General features: G+C 34.1%; 1 protein-coding gene across 2 annotated transcripts in view; it reads right to left on the bottom strand.

Moving 5' to 3' along the window:
• Positions 1-3,310: 3,310 nt before the first annotated feature.
• The window catches only part of RNF217 (ring finger protein 217), a 129,152-nt gene continuing 113,375 nt past the window's right edge, over positions 3,311-19,087 (bottom strand). For both annotated transcript variants that reach the window (XM_033234451.1, XM_033234452.1), the window contains 2 exons: positions 14,429-14,500; positions 3,311-13,072 (listed from right to left, as the gene is read on the bottom strand). In XM_033234451.1, coding sequence (XP_033090342.1) covers positions 12,999-13,072; positions 14,429-14,500 — 146 coding nt within the window. In that variant the 3' untranslated portion in view covers positions 3,311-12,998. The remainder of the gene's footprint in view (positions 13,073-14,428; positions 14,501-19,087) is intronic.

Genomic DNA, 19,087 nt, shown 5'->3' with positions numbered 1-19,087 from the left:
TCTTCCAGTTTCTGGTGTTTGTTGGCAATCTTTGTCATTCCTTGGCTTTAAGTGAATCACTTTAGTCACATGACCATCTCTTGTAGGTGGCAGAAACATAGCTTCTGGAAGCTTCCAAGCTCACATTTCACAGCTACATCATTAAAAGGGGACAGAGACAGGCTTTTTATTGTCTCAAGTTCAAAAATCCTAGGGAGCAGATTAATTGACTTAACTTGACTTGGGTGTCCCTCTGTGAACCAATTGGCTTCATTGATGGGGGGAGCATGAGAAAAGATGGCAGCTTCCTAACGAACAACATGGTTGGGTGGGTAAGACAGAATTATTCAGAGGACAGAACAATAGATGTCAGCTAACATATGATAATTGACTCTTTGAGCAAAACTTTATATTTAACCAATATGCTACTCTAGAAATGTACGTGTTAAGCATTATCCATTAAAATAATTTGCCTTTTAGAATGCTTCATATCACAGCCCTGACACAATGTCTAGGAGTGATACTAAGCCAGTATTCTGTACTACTTGTAACTGACATCAATGAATCATTTTGTGTTGGCCAACATGTTTAAAATGAAGCACGGTCACTAACAAGAACTAACATTTACTGAAAGCTTGTTAAGAGCAAGGCACTATTTTAAGTGCTTAAGCATGTATTAAAACTCAGTTAATCCTCACAACTAACCTTGGAGGCATTGCACTGTTATTCCCAATTTACAGAAAACTGAGTCACAGAGAGGTTAAGTAATATACCCAAGGTTATATAGTCTGAAAGAAGCCAACTTGGGGTTTAAATACAGGAGCCTAGCATCAGAGCTCTTACCTTCTTCACAAACCTACCTTAATTGTGATTTGAGAGTTAAAACCGGGCCTATCAGGAGTTTCATTTTTAATAATCTAACCATTTCACTTTCAATACCAGTCTCCTAACAGTACCTTATTGAAATATACATTTAATTAACAAATATGTGGAGCACAGGATTGGGTAAGGGTGAGAAAGAAACTCCCTAAGCAGGGACTCCATTGGTGACTGACTCATCATCTTTCAATGGACTATTCCAGCTATATTAAAGGCATTAGAAAAAATTGTTGTGTGCCAGATGGCATAATTGGCTCAGAATAAGGGGGTATGTAGTTTGATAAACACTATTAAATGCCGGAATCACATTCGGCCTGCTCAACACTGGAAGTGGTACTCTGCAACCGGAACGCCAGAAGAAACAGGAGATTCATGATTCCCATCTCATGTTTATGTTGGAGCATATGTCATGACACATATTTGTGGTAAATTGTGTAAGTTAAATACATCTCTGCTGTTCTATGTATGTGTGTGTTGGCAACTGTAGCTATAATAAAAAAATCACCATTTTTGTATTTAAACATAGCAGCTTGGGGCTTGGAAATACAGGAAAACAGAAGGAAATTATGAGGGCTTATTACCATGAAAGGAACTAAATGCAAAAGGATTTAAGGAAAAGTTAATTTAGAAAACACATTTGGCACTGTGTGTTTGTGTGTGTGTGTCTGATTTAAAAAGATTAGATGCCATTTTTTACCTGCCAAATTGGCAAGTATTTTTTAAAAAGAGATAAAATAGTTTTGGTGAAAATGAAATGAAATAAATACTCTTGTAAACTGGTGATGGGAACATAAGTTTGCTTCAACTTGAAACGGTATCATTTGGATATATGTGGGAACACATGCTTCATAATTGTTTTTAGAATTTGACCTTGCAAGTCCATTACTAAGGGTTTATCTCAAGATTTTTGTTCAAGAATTTTCACTATAGTCTGCTGATATCAGGAAACTATAAATGGCTAAAATACATGCCATTTGAAAGGTTACACATCATGTTTTCAAAGGATTTTAGTGACTCAAGAAAGACAATATAGTATCTTTTTTGCTCCACTAATTTTTAAAATGGAAGTATAAAATACATTCCAGATTTTTTTTTTTTTTTTTTTTAGACAGAGTTTCCCGTTGCCCATGCTGGAGTGCCATGGTGTGCAATCTCCAATCACTGCAACCTCTGCCTCCTGGGTTCAAGCGATTCTCCTGCCTCATCCTCCCGAGTAGCTGGGATTACAGGCGCCCACCTCACACCTGGCTAATTTTTGTATTTTTAGTAGAGACAGGTTTCCCATGTTGGCCAGATTCATCTTGAATTCCTGATCTCAGGTGACCTGCTTGCCTTGGCCTCACAAAGTGCTCGAATTACAGGCTTGAGCCACTGCGCCCGATCCAGATTTTTTTTTTTTTTTTGAGACTGAGTCTGGCTTTGTTGCCTAGGCTGGAGTGTAGTGGCACGATCTCGGCTCACTGCAACCTCCAACCCCTGGGTTCAAGTGATTCTCCTGTCTCAGCCTCCCGAGTAACTTGTACTACAGGTGCACACCACCACACCCGGCTAATTTTTTGTTTTGTATTTTTAGGAGAGACGGGGTTTCACTATGTTAGCCAGGATGGCCTTGAGCTCCTGAACTCATGATCCACCTGCCTCAGCCTCCCAAATAACACCCTCATGAAGTAACAGACTATTTCTATAATCGTAGATTTTTTATTTTCCTTACCAGTCAATAATACCCACCCCAAAAGTAATCACCGTTCTGACTTCTATTATCATTGATCAGTTTTGTCTGTTTTAGATCATCATATAAATGTGATCCTACAATATATATACTCTATTGTGCCTGGCTTCATCTGCTTAACATAGTATCTGTGAGAGTCAACTGTATTTTTGCGTGGATTGCTCTCTAATTTTTAGAAATTAAGATTATTTTCATTCCAATTGTTCTATAATATTCCATTCTATGAATATACTACAACATGTTCATGATTTTACTGTTGAGGAAAATTCTTGTACTTACCCTTTGGTCAACAAAGGCCATTCTTTCCTTAGTGACAGATCTAGGAAAATAATTGTTAGGTTATAGAGTAGGCATATATATTTGGCTTTAGCAGTTTAGTGGTTTCTGCTTTCCCATCCCTGTAGAGGCCCCTTGCTATAGAGAGTAATGACCACCCTAAGCTACTCTCTTACTTTCACACTCTGCTTCTTTTTCATGCCTCATGCAGAATGTTCGCACTGATCTTCACTATTCTGTGCTCTTTCCCCAAAACATGCCACAGCAACACAACGCAATCCACCTTCCCAAAAGCACACCCTTGGTTCATTCCTGCTCCTCCATTTCTAGAATCCAATGTAGAAATTACTCCAGTAACTCTAGGCATGATAGTTTTGTTGCTGTCAAATTTTATTTTTTAATTTTTTAAAAATTCAAATCTATTGGAAAAAAAGACAAGAATTTTCTCTTTTAAAAACTTTTATTACGCATTGCTAAATAACATTGCACGATGTATTGCACACATCATGCGGTAAACAGCACTCCACAGTAATCCATACAATAGCTCGTACAATGACAATCAAAATAGTTTGAAAACCATTACAGTTTTCATCTGAGTGTCTTTATATTCTTCCATGCATCTGACTTCATAATTAAGATTACTCTTCCATTCTAAAGCAACCAACCAAAAATAATTTCTTATAAAAGCCCAACCACAACAAAAGGTCATTGAGACATTATGAAAAGTCCGAAATTAGACTCCGAAATATCACAAGGTGTCCATCTTTTGAAAGATTTGTCCCTAAAATTTGTGTGATCTGACACTTGGGTGGGTTTCACCGCCAGCAGCACGTGAGACTGTGCTTACTAAGAAGGAGCAGTACATTGACACATCGACTGAAAATCCTTGAGGTAATAGATTTTTAAATTTCACTGCTTAAAAAAAAAAATCTCTTCATGTTTAGGTCCTGTCCAGCAGGACCTACCTGTTGGCAGGAAGATTCTTTTCCTTTTTCTTTGTCAAATATTTACACATATCTGCATATACAACCTGTCTTTGTCTTTTCTAAGCACATGGTTTATTTTAATTATTCAGCATACATTCATCAGGAAAAGTTGAATTATATATTATGATACATAAAGAATATAACAAACCCAGCATTTTGTATAAAGCTAAAACAAAAGGCACAGATCAAGAAGAGCAAAATAACATATTATACAAAAAGGCTTGATGTTGATAAAGCTCACTGGGAATGAATAACATGTAAATAGCAGACACCATGGTTCTCCAGCATCCGTATGAAAGTATATTACTGACAAAATATTGCCAAGAATAAGTTGTAAGGAACTGGTCAAATTCCTGAAGTACCATACAGTTACTTTTATTTTTAATGCTTTTGGTAGTTTTGTCCTAATTGGAGCTATAGAGAAAACTGAGAGTCATTTCAACTCCTGTTCTAAACTTAATTAGCATTTGTTATGGTTTTAACGTACAGTTCAATTTTAATGGCTTTAATTTCTGGTGTTTAATATCCATTTGTATAGGTTAGCTTAAAAATGAACAATGAATTTAGGAAAAATACATTGGCTAACCTGCTGTTCTAGAGATAATACAGTAGATTAAGGTAGCAAATGCAGCCTATATACAACCCTAAAGATACGCTGTCTCCTTAGCACTTTAAATAGAGGGACCAAAGAACACTCACAAAAAATATATGGCTCTTTAGATAAGAAATAAAGCCAAGTGAAAAAAATAAGGCACTATTAACATATATAAATGTTATATACTCATCACACAAAGCACCATATGGAAGGTTAAAGGGATTATACATTAGTGCTATCGGAAAATGAGAATAAACCCAGTTTTCCTGGCTTTTATTCACCAACTTCTTCCTTTACTTTCAGCAATCAGAGTGTAAATGCTAACGTGGAAGAAAAGTATATACTATGCTAAAAACACAATTCATGGAACCAACAGCATGAAATAATCATTTGGAAATAAGTTGATTGCTCTAAGAAGTGTAAGAAATCAGGTTTTTAAGATACTCCTTATTTCCTAACATTTCATCTCAACAGAATTTTTCCTTTGCAATTTCTTTTGAGAGATTTCCACATATCAACATTGTCTAATTAAAAAAAAATTACTCTACCCCCTCTTTCATAAAATATATTCAGAATGATTTCTTCCACACAGTTTTGTGATTATCAAAGTTAATAGTATAATTAATGAAATAGAGAAAAAGTTAAAAAATAAAATTGCATAAATATTTTCCAATATCATTAAAAAGAATCAATGACATCTCTTTTCAACCAGGCCCATTTTAAACTTGAAAAATATTATAACTTTATTTGGAAAATGGCAGCAAATTTTATAGAAAACTAAAAATATGCAATCTAATGAAATGATGGACAAGATCTGGTACAAATTACTATTCATCTTATAATCAAGAAATTTCTTCTAATTTTCTATTGTTAAGGAAAATATAATTAAAATGGAATATAGTCTGATATTTAAGTAAAACATGGCAATAATTCCTTAGAACTGTAATTTCTGAATATACAGTAATAACAGATAAACACTCAATTTTTTTTCTCTTTATTATTTTACTCTACTTGGGAAAAGAATGAATAATTTAATTGTCCACAGTTTTGAAATATACATTGATATAAATATATTTGTTTCATAAAAATGCCTTACAACTTTGTTTAAAATAGAATCAAAACAACTAGTTTGTTAACATTTTAAGATCACTGTTGTGTTCCTTCTACAGAAAATCATTTCTGTCATCTCTCGGAATTTACTAATTACTATGTTAATAATTGCTTCTAAAAGGAACAAAATTGTCAATTAATTTTCATATTAAAAATCTGTAACATTGTCCTTGTCAAGGTAAATGGTTTTACATATACATATATATACACACACACACACACATATACACACACACACACAAACTATTCTGTTTCATGTGAAATATAAAGTTGGTCTACTTTTTAAAATACCATCTAGAGGATTGTAATTGTGATGAAAATGATCAAATAATAAAAGGTATTGAGGAGTTGCCATATGACACTTAAAAAATGGGTCTCAGAAGGGTTTGTTGTCCGCTGATAATGAAATTATGATGCTTTATCTAAAATTTTCATTATAAAGAAATATAAAGCATGCTAATTTTCTATAAAATGAAAGAATTTAGATATTTATATCAAATATTTAGATACTAGTGGCTTGAAACAATACAGATATATTGGGATATTGAAGAAGTAATACATTCACAAAAATGCTATTTTTAAGAATTTGATTGGATTACTAATGATACTTCCCAAGCTGGGGCATGGTGAGGTGAACACATCACAAATTTGCAGAGAACCACTGACAGCATAGCTTGCCAGTCACAAGAATCTAAAAGGATAATTCAGCAATTTCTGGGGTCCTTTAACACTCAAGTCTGCCTCTCCCTTGTTCTTTTCTGTTATGTACTGAATCTATACTAAATACATTGAGTGTGACTTCTATCTAAATCATATCAATAAAAAAGTCAAACACTTGCAAATGACAAATGTTTTCTCTAGCATAGGATTAATATCAGTTACATTCAATGTGATCTACTTTAGATTATCAAAAATCTAACAATGTTCACAGAGTATGAATCCATGATTGAATCTTATATACAAATGCTACACTATGTAAATCCACCCCAAGTCCAAGCTGTAGGACTTTTTGCTGAAACAAAGACCATAAACCATACCTATAACCCGTTTTGGATGAAGAATGAATGACCTGGGGTCAGGTTGGATGAATGTCCACACATGCTTTCTGTCCAACTAATATGCAAACACAATATTGATCTTACAACAGTCACGAAGCAATTTCTGAAGCTTGGTTTTAGAGTATTATTAGGCCCTCTGATCCAACTGGTATCTTCATTTGCTTGACTTACTTCTTGGCAGAGGGCTAGGCAGTGTTCTCCAACTCCTATCAAGAGGAAAAGTGTTCCAGGCACTCCTAATACATTTCCATTTACCGATAAAATAAGCCAAGGTAAATTATGCTCACTACCAGAGCTAAATTCTGGAGTGTGTTCAGTGTTGAATTCATTTCATTGCAGTGAAAGGAGTTAAGGGCGAGACAGAATTTATCCCACACTTGGCCAAGATGGGAAGAAGACTGAAAAGGCAAAAATCAAGATAATTAGGAAATTTAAGAGAAAAAGGAGCTTGATGTTGAAGTATGTGGGTATCATTTCACAAGGAAAGTCATTTAGTATTAATAATGGAATAGAGTGACACAATATAGCACAGAACTGAAAAAAAGTATTTTTTATGTTAGTAAGTCTGAATCATTTAAGTGATACAAAGTTAGATACACCAAGTGAAAATTTTTAAAAGAAAAAAGGAAGTGACAAAAAAAGGCAATGGCAATGTTTTGTGTATTAAAAAAATTATTGCCTTTTACATTCATATTGTTATTCTAAAATAGTTCTTGAGCCAAAAAGATATATATAGTTTGTAACATGCATAATTGCATTATTTTAAAACTGGCAATATGTATAAGGATTTTGTAATGTATGTGATATAGTAACGCTTCAGCTAATGCTCCAAAGTAGCAATGAGAACAGTCTCACTACTGTGACTCTCTTTCTTGGATTTGGAAGAAGTCAACTAAAGTTCCAGCCTTACAAAGAGTAACAATAGAAGTCCCACACAATTTTTGGCTATGAAATGTGTATTTGTTCTATTTTCAAAATCACAGTTACAAAGGAGTCCCACTGTAATTCTTAAATGTTTGTATCATTGGTTTGCATCCAAAAGATAACATTTCGCAATCTTAAAATACTCCCCAAACTTTGGAACTCTGATTTTGTCCTGATAATACTTTAATGCTTCTATAAAATTATTGTTTTATCAAATTAATAATTGTGGCCATACAAATTAACAACGTGATTTTGAAGACAGGCATAGTAGGCGCATGCTTGTAATCCCAGCTACTCCAGAGGCAAAGGAGGAGAGATCGCTTGAGTCCAAGAGTTCGAGACCAGCCTGAGCAACATGGAGAGAAGCCCCGTCTCAAAAAAAAAAAAAAAAAGAAAGAATTTTATAACTTATTTTCCATATTAGGGGGGATAGTATCATAATTAAATTATAATAACTTTAAACACAAAATATGCTTAAACTTGGGATTGGTATGCAAAACTGGTAGTTTTGATTGATCGTATTTTTAGTTAGGGAGATTTCTTTTATAGAACTCATGAATTATGAAACTGCAGCTAAAACTTTCAGTAGAAATTAACTCAATATTTTAAACAAACATTCCAAGTAGATATATTAGGTAACACTTACTGAGTATTATTTGCTAGCTTTGGGGTCCTGATAACCATTCCAAGATTACTATAATTTCAGAAATTGCTACTTTTCTTCAGGTATGTTTTGTTTTAAATCTTTAGCTTCTGACTCCTCTCAAATTTAAAGAGATGACACATATTTGCTAACACTGTTATCCTACTATCTCCATTGAAATATATGTATATTGCATATTGTCTCCATTAAAATGTATGCATTGATTGCTTTGTCATTATTTAAATGGTACAAGTACTTTAAAGTGCATTACAAAATGTTAAGGCTATATTTATAACAGATATTAACATAAAACAATAAAGCAGACCATGGGAAAGATCACGTTCAATAGTTGGGAGAGATTTCAGCCACAAATATGGAAGAATAAAAATATAATCCAATGTGAAGACTCACCTTAAGGCTTATGTGCAGCTTGCTTATAAAACCAAAATCTAAAAATGTTTTTTTGGCATAAATTTTCTTGTTTTTGTACTTAATAAAAAGTAAGCCAATTAAGTTTATAGAGGCCACTAAATTTTTCATAACTCTAAATGTAACAGCCAGTGTAAAAGTGTAATGTTAAAAAAAATTCATTTAACAAGGGAGCAGCTGAATCCATGTCTTGGCAGATGTGCCCTCATTTGACAAAGGTCAGGAAGGAATGCTAATGCTTCGCACATGCCAGAGTGAGTTTTTTGGCCCCTCCTGTCTCTCTTCTTCTCCGTCAGTGAAGAGGAATAGTTAGAATAGCAGAGGTATGGAGAAAAATGAGGATGAGGAGGGGCACCAGAGACTGGAAACGATTACAGTCGTTCATAGGTATTTTAGGAGAGCAGTTGGTCATATATTTGGGTGGTAAGATTGAAAGATAAAGGCTCAGTTGGAGCCTTGGGACTTAAGAGATAGTGGGTGTCACAGAACAAGGTATTTTCTGACAAGCACCACTGAATCTTGATACCACAGCAGAGAGAGTACAATTACAGATACCATGTTGTAACTTGACTTGTGTTTAATTATCTTTGCTTTCTTGTCTGTTCTACTCTTAGGATACAATAGCACCTATGAGAAAATCAAGGTGGTGGCAACAGGATGTTGCTTGTACCAAAAGGTTTGACCCCTCTCTTCTAACTCCACATACATACATTATTCTATGATTTATAATTATCCCACCAAATCACTAAATCATACATAATCTATTTCTCTGGGAATTGCTGTGGGCATTTATAATTGCCAACATATTCTTTCTTACTTTTCACAATGGCATAATTAAGTTCCTCTGTCAAGCAACATACACAAAAATGGATAGTGTTATTAAAAATGTGAAAAGTATCACCAATTTGGCTTGAGTATTTCATTTAAATCCCTCAAGTTTTAAAATGAGGCAATCCAAAAGTCAATTCATCTTTATCTGACAGACATCTCCTCAAATTTTATTTTTATTGAAAAAAGATTTCCTATTGTAAGTTTTGGCAAGGTATTTATTTGGCTAATCAGGCAGAAAGGAAATTATCCTTCAAAAGATGATTTTCTTTAAAAATTATGCACTCCTGTACAATCTTTCTTTTTATCCAAAAAAGGGTCTCATATTATTTCTATGACCTCATCTCCTGAAATTACATTACAATGTTTATTACAAAGATCTTGTAAAAAACAAATATACAATCTTATGGATATGTTCACGCAAGGTGACAAAATTATATGCAAAAGGGTCTTCACTCTTGCTTTCTTTGTAATACAGAAGTGAAAATAATCTTGTAGTCCATTCAACAGGGGACTAATTCAATAAATTAAAGTATGCCCCTAGAATGGATTATGCAGTAATTTATAAAAGAATGAGGTAAATTTATTTAAACACTTACGGAAAGGTATCTACTGATATATAATAAAATGACAAAGAGTCGCAGCACAGTAAGAATATTTTTCTATTTGTATAAAATGAATACACACACAGACACATACACACTTATTTGTAGACAGTGTCTGCAAAGACACATACCAAACCATTAACAGTGGTTACCCCTAGAAAATAAGGGGTGGGGTAAGCAGAGAAAGTTGTATTTTATAAATTCTGTATGGTTCAAATTTTTAAAGTAGTATATATTAAATTTACAATAAAAGCATATAAAATGACAGGCCGTGGATAGAAAGATACTTATTTTATGTGCATGTTTCTTTTTAAAGCAGTTTTTAGAATTTCTCCCAAAAGTTACTACTATTGTTTTACCTTCAAAGTTGGCACTGACATATAAATAATACTTTTTATTTTCTTCTCTCTTTTAAAGATCTTGATGAAACTTAGTAAAAAATTCACAAATAATCATTTTAAGTTACCAGCAGAGAAAGGCCTAACAGATATGACCCTTTAAGGAGAAAAATGTATATGTTAATTTAAAAATATCTACTCAATAGAAAAATGAAAAACTTGTGCAACACAGCGCACACTACTTCAAGCATTGGTGAAATAGCCTTCACTGAAAACAGACACCACTTTGTAATAGGAATATTGGAAAGTTTTCTAAATAATATAAAAATATGTTCAAAAGATAAGTTATTTAAAGAAAGAAATAAAAATCCCTGAGTAGGCCAAAGATAACAGATACATAACCTAGAAAACAGATTATCCAAGACCAAAGAGTATGTTATTCAGCCAGTTGGTACATATGTATATGGCATATGTGTTCATATGCAGTTACGGGAATATTTCATATATACCATACATATGATATATTACATCATACATATACAGATCAGCTAGGTTTAGAGTTCATCATATTCACATATTGCCAAACTAATGTCTAAGTTCAGGAAAGATGAATTTACAAAACCTAAGTACTCTTATGACAGGCTAGAAATTCTCTTTCCTTCAGTCTTAACACTAGAACACCTAAAATAGGCACTCAATAAATATCTGTCAAATGGATGGATGAGTGAATGAAAAGATAAGTTTGTGAAACCAGAGCATCACTATTTCTTGTATTATATTATGCTTTAGAACTATGCTATTCTCGAACCATAAATGTCACACACTCCTCTAAGTGGAAATAGACAACTAATCCAGAAACTGTAGTACAGTTATTCTGTGTTATTTGGAAAGAATGAAAGCATGCTGGCTTCTTATTCACGCAAGTAAACTTCACTTTTTATGTCAAACAAAAATAAAATATTCTTACACTCTGGAGCTCAACAAAAACAAACTACTCATGTTAATGCATGTTTTATCATATCATCTATTTCAAATCAGACAAGGTTGCTGACAAATGTACATCTAAGACAGACGACTAATCTTAAGAATTTGGAGACAATTCAAAGCTTTAGGCTTTTTAGGGGTCTTTTTTTTTTTCCTGTTTGCTGATGAACGTTTATGATGAAAACAAAGGCATATCAGAGTCTAGTTACTTGTCTATTTCTTATTTTTAAAGCTTTCATAAGTTGAGAAAAACTTCCTGAAAATATTTCCTTCACTTTTTTGTTTCCTTCTCCAAAAGCAGCTGATATTGGACAAACTCCAGAACATAAAAAGTTTTCAAACTAACTCCTCCATAAGAAGACGCCCCCAAAATATTACATGTTTCAGCAGTTAAATGTAAGAAAAAATCTTTCAAAACTGGTATTTGTTTTTATGAAAAACCTTGAGAACAAATAAAAACAGAGAGGAGGAGGCAAGAGAGAACAGGGTTAGGATATTAAATGATGTAAGACCTTGACCTAAAGCAGAATTATCTGTAATTACAAGTTGGTTAAAAAAATTAGCAGAATAGGATTTTTTTTAAAAAGGCTTAAGCAGTTCTCTAGGGCAAACTTGTTTATGAGATTAAATAATCCCAATGTGAAGGATCTATCTATAGAGTGAAGCATGTATTTCAAAATATAAGATTTTTAAAAAGACTGAATATTTGGATCTTGAGGATTTCCTAAAAGCAGCCAGTTTTGTCAGTTTACAAAGCTTAATACTCCTTGGGGTGACATTGCACAAATTTCTGTGTTTGTATGACAAAAAGAAAGAGCAAGAAATAGAAAAGTTCAGCATCAAAATAGCCTGTTGTCTACGTTGACTTTAATTTAATACATTGCCAAATTATGTCCACAAAGGAACCATCATCTTTCAATAGGTCTACAAAAATGTGGAAAAATAATGTAGCAGTATGGAACTGGGTAAGTACAAGGTTATTGGGCCTAGTTTTAATACATATTTATATACACACACATTCACACCCCTACACATATACACTTCAGTAACTTAGTATTCTTCTCATTAATTTACTTTCATTCATTCCCTTTTGGACATTGAGACTTTTAGCAATTATAATGTTTGAAAGATAAAGAAATTATACTGCTGGGGCCACAGATTATAATAGGTGCATTCAGTGAACTCTTATCTTCTGAAAAGTGGCCTTGCTTGTTGGTACAGATAGGACTTCAGCTATTCACACCAAGTCTCACAAGATGGCCTGGAAGGAGGTGTAGAGTTCAATGACAGTCCAAGCAGTTCTCAGAAGAGGTGTGCTCAGAAGAATTCTGAGGATAACTGGTTCTTAAAGTATCTTCTTCCAAGAACCACAAAGGTCAGAGTTATGATACAGATGTTTACAGTTTATGAAAGTGACCATTTTTTAAAAGCAGCAGCAATTTGTTTAGGGAAAGGACAGGATACCATGTTGGGAGTGCACCATAGCTAGAGGCATTGTGGCCCACAGAGAATCACTGGGAGATGAGATGGTAGAAGGTTCCTCTCAGTATTTTTCAAGATGTGACTCACAGATGGGTGTACCATTTGGTATCGCTCCTACTCCAACCAGCTAAGCTGGATGAAATCATCTGCATGCTACCAGTGCATACCTGTCCGTGACCGTTTTCTCTGTTTTTTACAAAGGCAATAGATAGGAAATACAAATAAACCTAGGGATAAAAAAAATTAAAGTTAGTTAGGATGAGAGGCATTTAGGTTTTCCTATTTTAAAATATCCATGTTTATTTGTTTGCAATCTATGAACATGAAAAGAGGAAGACATCTACACTATGAAATGTATTTACTTCTATAATACTTCCTTCTTTAATATTTCCCTTTAGCTTTTCTCCCCTTTCAGCACCCTCAGTGATACCAGTTTAATAATAATGATTCTTATCAAAATATCAAAACTTTGGTTTAAATCTTCTTTATTGTCCACAGTCATATCATTTGCACACTATGATACTCATACTTGTTTCAGGCAGTATAGCATATCACTTAACAATACAGGCTGTGGAGCCAAATGTTGGGTTTGATTCCCGATTCCACCACTTATGAGGTCCTAGGAAGTCTTAATTTCTTCAACTGTATAATACAGATAATAATATCTATTTCATAATGTCCTAACTCACATTGTAAGAACTGAAATGTCAGATGCTTTATAATTCTGTTCTGCACATTTATTACTTGCTAAACAGAAGTTGACACATGAAAATCATTTTTTTAGCAAAAAAAAAAAAATCTAATATATGGAACAATGATCAAAGCAGCCTTCATCTATAGCATTTAGCTTAAAATTTTTAAAGCAATAGTTCTCAAAGTATGGTCCCTGAACCAGCTGCATGAGTATCACCTGGGAACTTTTTAAAAATAAAAATCAATGGACTTTTCCCACATACTGAGTCAGAAACTGCAGATAGAAACCAGCAATCTGTGTTTTATCCAGCCCTTGAGGATATTCTAAAGCACATTAGAGTCTGAGAACCACTGCTTTAAAATATATATTTTAATATACTTGCATAAATAAAACTATGCAAGCAAATCACTGCAAGGTTTTCTATTTGTCAGTGCTCAAGTGTATGTTGGGTATATGTTCCTGTACACACTGATTATCTGTTTGTATCCATGGCATCTTTTATTGGACCAAACGAAACACATAAGGTGCACTAGAACTTCTTTTCCTTGATGCTTTAACCTGAACTCAGAATTAGAAAATTTGAGTTCTATTCCACTTGCCGTTTTCCCTAAGATACTAATTCTATTAACTTTGTATCATAAAAGAGTTAATAATGCTTTATAAGATACATGAATCACAATGTTCATAGACTGAAAAATTCATACTAACATATCCTACAGGAAACACACTGCTCTGATCTTTTAAATGATATGCTGGTACTCTATCTAAAGCAGGCATACAATAGAAATTTTGTCCATTTAATAACTGATTCGTATTATTACATTTACACTCATATTCTCTCTATGGCCCTCAGATAATTCTAATCTCAGATACATGAAGTGTTTCTTACCGATTACAACTGCTATGGCCCCTAGTGCCAATCCCAAAACCATAATTAGAGGTGCAATGAATAATTTTCCAGCTGGAAAACAAAAGGCAAAATAATTTAAGGAGTCTTAAAACTAACTTACCATATAATTACAGTGATGCTTTTTAAATACCACAGTGTCTATAATTTTTTAAGTAGTCTGATTACACTTAAGGCTGTATATATCTAAGAAATATATCAGGATTAGGTATAGAACAGATACACACGTGTAAGTTTAGTAACCTCACTGAAGTCCTGAGCACATGCATCAAACATAAATCACTTATCCTTTCTAACCAAAAACATTCCAAAGCAACTGGCTTACTGTATTCTACAAGACAGTTCATCTTTGTGCTTTTCCTTAAGATCCTTTCCATTTTCAGTGTTTGCAATGCTAGAAGACTAAGAAAGAAGTGGCACATTTTGAGTTGGTAGGGGAAAATCTTGTTAGCTCACAACATGGAGAGCTGGTAGGTCCTACAGAGGGCTTCTCTCCAAGCCCACATCTAAAGAAGTGGTTTATTTACATCCTGGGTCCAAAGAAAACTAATAATATGAACGCCTAACGGACCGAACTCCAAAGGGGACATTTCAAGATGTTAGAGAAAACTACGAATAAATATGCAGTACGCTGAAAGTTACTCAAGTGAATCATTTCAACAAATTGAAAAAGGAAGCATTTATAAAATAAAAAGGCAAAGTGCTGGTAAGGATGTCAAGTGGTATCAGCCAGCATTTTCTTTTCTAAATGAATCATCAAGCAGTGATGATAAACTTTAGCCATAAGTATACATAGCACAGTACAACATAAGAATCCCACTGACGTTGAAAGACACAGGCACAAAAAGAGGCTAATAAATAACGTATTGTTTTTGTATTTTAAACCTCAAGGCATGTGACACAGCTTCAGAGCTGCACAACTCAAATGCCACAAGAGATGAGAGTGAGAAACTTTGCAGTAGACTCACATGGCAATTTAAGAATGAAACAGCAACATCATTCTATAAATTAAGGACAGTAATTTAGAATAACCAATTACATTAAAAAAAGAAACTAACACAGCCATTTGTTGGAAGTTTGTCAAAACATATTAACTTTTTTATTCTTAAGAAATGATCTTTGGAACCAGATGACCAGGCATGTATACAATACTGTTTTAAATATCTAATTTAAAAAGATCGCCATTCAATTAGCACCATGTCTAGACATGGGTTTTATTTATATTTTTTGCCAATGACAGAATCCAAGTAAGTAGTAAGTCCCATTGAAAATTACATTTAGTACACTCTTAAAGTGATGCTTAAGAGTTTAGAATATATAAGCACATATATTTTAAAATAATGTGTTTTTCTCCTATGGACATAGCTCAGTCTGTTCATTCATATTTCCTTTTAATTATCAGTATATTTTCCTAATAATAAAACACGACTAAAAAGTTAACAGCATTGATTTTCTTTTTCCTCTCAAACATCACAGAATTCAAGGAATCAGATAGGAAATAAGCTTATTCCAATTATGTAATCCATGTTCAAAACATGTTTACATCTACTTTTGAAACTGTCTTAAGGGACTGGGCATAATATCTCTTATTCCTAGGTTAGTAACATTGTTCTAAAACATCATATTCAATTGCTGAAATAATATTCTATCATATCCATATATCATATTTTATTTAAATATTCCTATACTTTTTTGTTCCTTTTTCCCTATTTTAAATTATACTTGCACATAAACCATTTTCAGTCTATCTAGATTTATCATGTTTTAAAATGTACTTCACATTAGTATCAAATTTCTTTGAGAAAGAATTGTACAAAATTTTCAATTCATTAAGCATGAAAGTCCAGTATTAAGTATTAACTTGATAAAACATTTGCTAGTCTATAGTTAGCAGATGTTTTATCAAGTTAATACTTAATACTCAAAGTATCTAATTTTGAGGCTGCTGATTTACATTTCTCTGACAGCTAATGACACTGAATATTTTCAAACATATGTATTGGCTATTTGAATTTCTTCAATTCTGGCTCCAGGCTTGTCTTTCTTTTTTTTAACTGGGTATTCGTTTTCAGAGACGGCTCCTTGTTTTTGTTCATATTAATTATTTGCCATCTAGAAATCTATTGAAGACATATTCTTAAAAATTACATGACTTGATTTAAAAACTCAGAATTTTTGTATGGAGTAATATGAGAATTTAAAATTTATCCTCAGCCACTTTTACTTCCAGTACCATTCCTTTAATAATCTGCCCACATCTCACTGGGGAGATGCCCCTACCTCAGAGGCTGCTAATCATCCCCAAATCTCTCTTCTCCTTTGTAATATATGAGCAGAACCTCTGATCTCTAGCTGAGCACGTGGTTACAGGTTACACGGAATGAAGACGATGTTTCCAACCCTTCAACTGTGAGAGATGAAGGCCCTTTCTCTGCCTCTGGCCAAGGACCACATGAGGCTGTATTCCAAGACTGAGGGAGCAAGTTGTGTTACATCACACAAGGACAGTGGGTGGGAGGGCTTCCCTATACTCCATCTTCTCTCTGAAATGGCAGGGAGTAAGTAACTTTGTAAATTACAACATTACTCTTCCTGCTTTTTGTGGAGATGGGGGAGGGAGGATCGCTTCACTTGGAGTTATGGTCCAACAGCAATTAGACGCAGCTGTGCTTGGGGTGGGGAAAGTATATGTGAATGAAAGAGTTTATCTTAAAGCCAGCTGCTTCCTACTTTGACAGGTTCAACCTGATGTGATTTTATGTGCACACATGCACGTGCACCCACAAAAGACAGGCCAAAAAGGAGGCTGAGAGGTTGGGCCTTTAAGAGGTGAGTAGGTCTTGAGAGCAGAGCCCTTATGACTGGATTAATACCACTATCATAGGAGTGTGTTAGTTATCAGTGGAGCGGGTTCCTGACAAAAGGGTAAGTTTGGCTCCCATTTTCTCTGTCTTGTGGGCTTGCTGGTCCTTCTGCCATGCTATGATGCAGCACAAAGGCCCTCACCAGATGCAGCCACTGGATCTTGGACTGCTCATCCTCCAGAACCATGAGCCAAATGAATGTCTTCTCTATTTAAAATAAAGAATGGAAGGAAACACGCTGCCATGACAAAATTAGAGGTGGCACTGAAGTAGAAAATAAAATAGCAATGCAGAAAATACAGTGATTTTGTGTTTTCATGTTGCTCTCTGCATATACAGATTTGCAAATAGGTTCTATCTCAAAACTTAATTTGCAATTGATTTTCTCACAGTATTAGAGGTTAAGGTTAGATTCCCTAGTTATCCCTCTGTTTAAATACATATATATTGTTTAAATACATAATCCCTCTGTTTAAATACATAAGTTTAATACATATATATTGGTTATATAATGATAACATCCACCATATTTGCAAATTAAGAAGCGGCACACACTGGAAAATCATTAAAAGCAGTCTTGACTATTGAATGTTATTGGCTGTGGAAAATTATGCTCCATTAACCTCAGGAAGAATATTTTCATAGAAATCACATAGATTTTAGAAAATGATGGCACTGGTTTCCATATGTGAAAGTGCATTTGCTGGTATACGTTCTATCTTTTACCTGATAGAAATCTATTACTAACATCAGCTTCGTTCTGATCAGGTATCATATGCTTCTAAGGAGGAAAATGGTTCACAACAGTTACGAAGTGACCAAAGGCTAAGGAGATATAAAGATTTTCATTAAGTAACTAGGCAAAAGTAGAAGGAAAATGGAAATGTGGAAGATGATAAAAAGTGTTGCCTATACATGAGAAACACTGCCAGAAAAGGAATTCTAACAGACATCCACATGATGAAAAAGGGGAAGAAATCTCACATGGTTACATTCCAGAGCAGCAGGGAATGGAACACATTCCAGAGGAGTAGAAGAAGAAATATCCCATCAAAGAACCTTGTATTACCCAAAGGCAGTGGCATTTGGCCAGGGTGATTTGTCTATGGGCAGGTATCTGTGTTTCTGTTTGCGTATTTGTGTGCCAGTGTGGGAAGGGGTTGTGTATGAGGCTAGTATGTGTTGTTGAGGAAGAGGGGGTCAACCCACAAAACCATTTTCACTTGGATAATTCACTTGGATAATTAAACTTGGGTTTGTATGCACTGAGGGCATTTGATATTATTATATTAACTGTTACCTATTAATAATTAAAACAATGGAAAATACATACAACTTACCAATTATATAGATATAATGGAACTCTATTACAGGGCTCTAAAAGGTAGATTTCTTTCCCCTGCCTTCTTAGACGAGGCTCCATGCTGTACTGTATTGCATGTCCTCCATGAATGAGTGGAGGATATTGACCTGCTGCTGGATATTGTCCATTACAAAAATATACATGACACAGCCCCTCTTGTTAAGTGGCTTACGACAGGGTTTCAGACATTTAAGAGGCAAATAATTTCAGATTTCTATGTGTGATGACTAAATTGCTTTTTCAAACAAAATCTACTTGCTCATATAAGTAGTGTCCTGGTAACAAAATTTAAGTTTATAATTTTAATCTTAAAGGGTTAGAGAATATCCTCCTGTAAATACTGGGCACATGGCAGGTGCTCTGAATTACCATGGCTGCATATTTCCAAGTTCTGTTTTCACTACTTAATTCCCA

This window comes from Trachypithecus francoisi, unplaced genomic scaffold, assembly GCF_009764315.1.
Source record: "Trachypithecus francoisi isolate TF-2019V2 unplaced genomic scaffold, Tfra_2.0 Lachesis_group15, whole genome shotgun sequence".
Lineage (NCBI taxonomy): Eukaryota > Metazoa > Chordata > Mammalia > Primates > Cercopithecidae > Trachypithecus > Trachypithecus francoisi.
The sequence above is the reverse complement of the archived record's forward strand: the minus strand, read 5'-3'. Positions and strand labels throughout refer to the sequence as shown.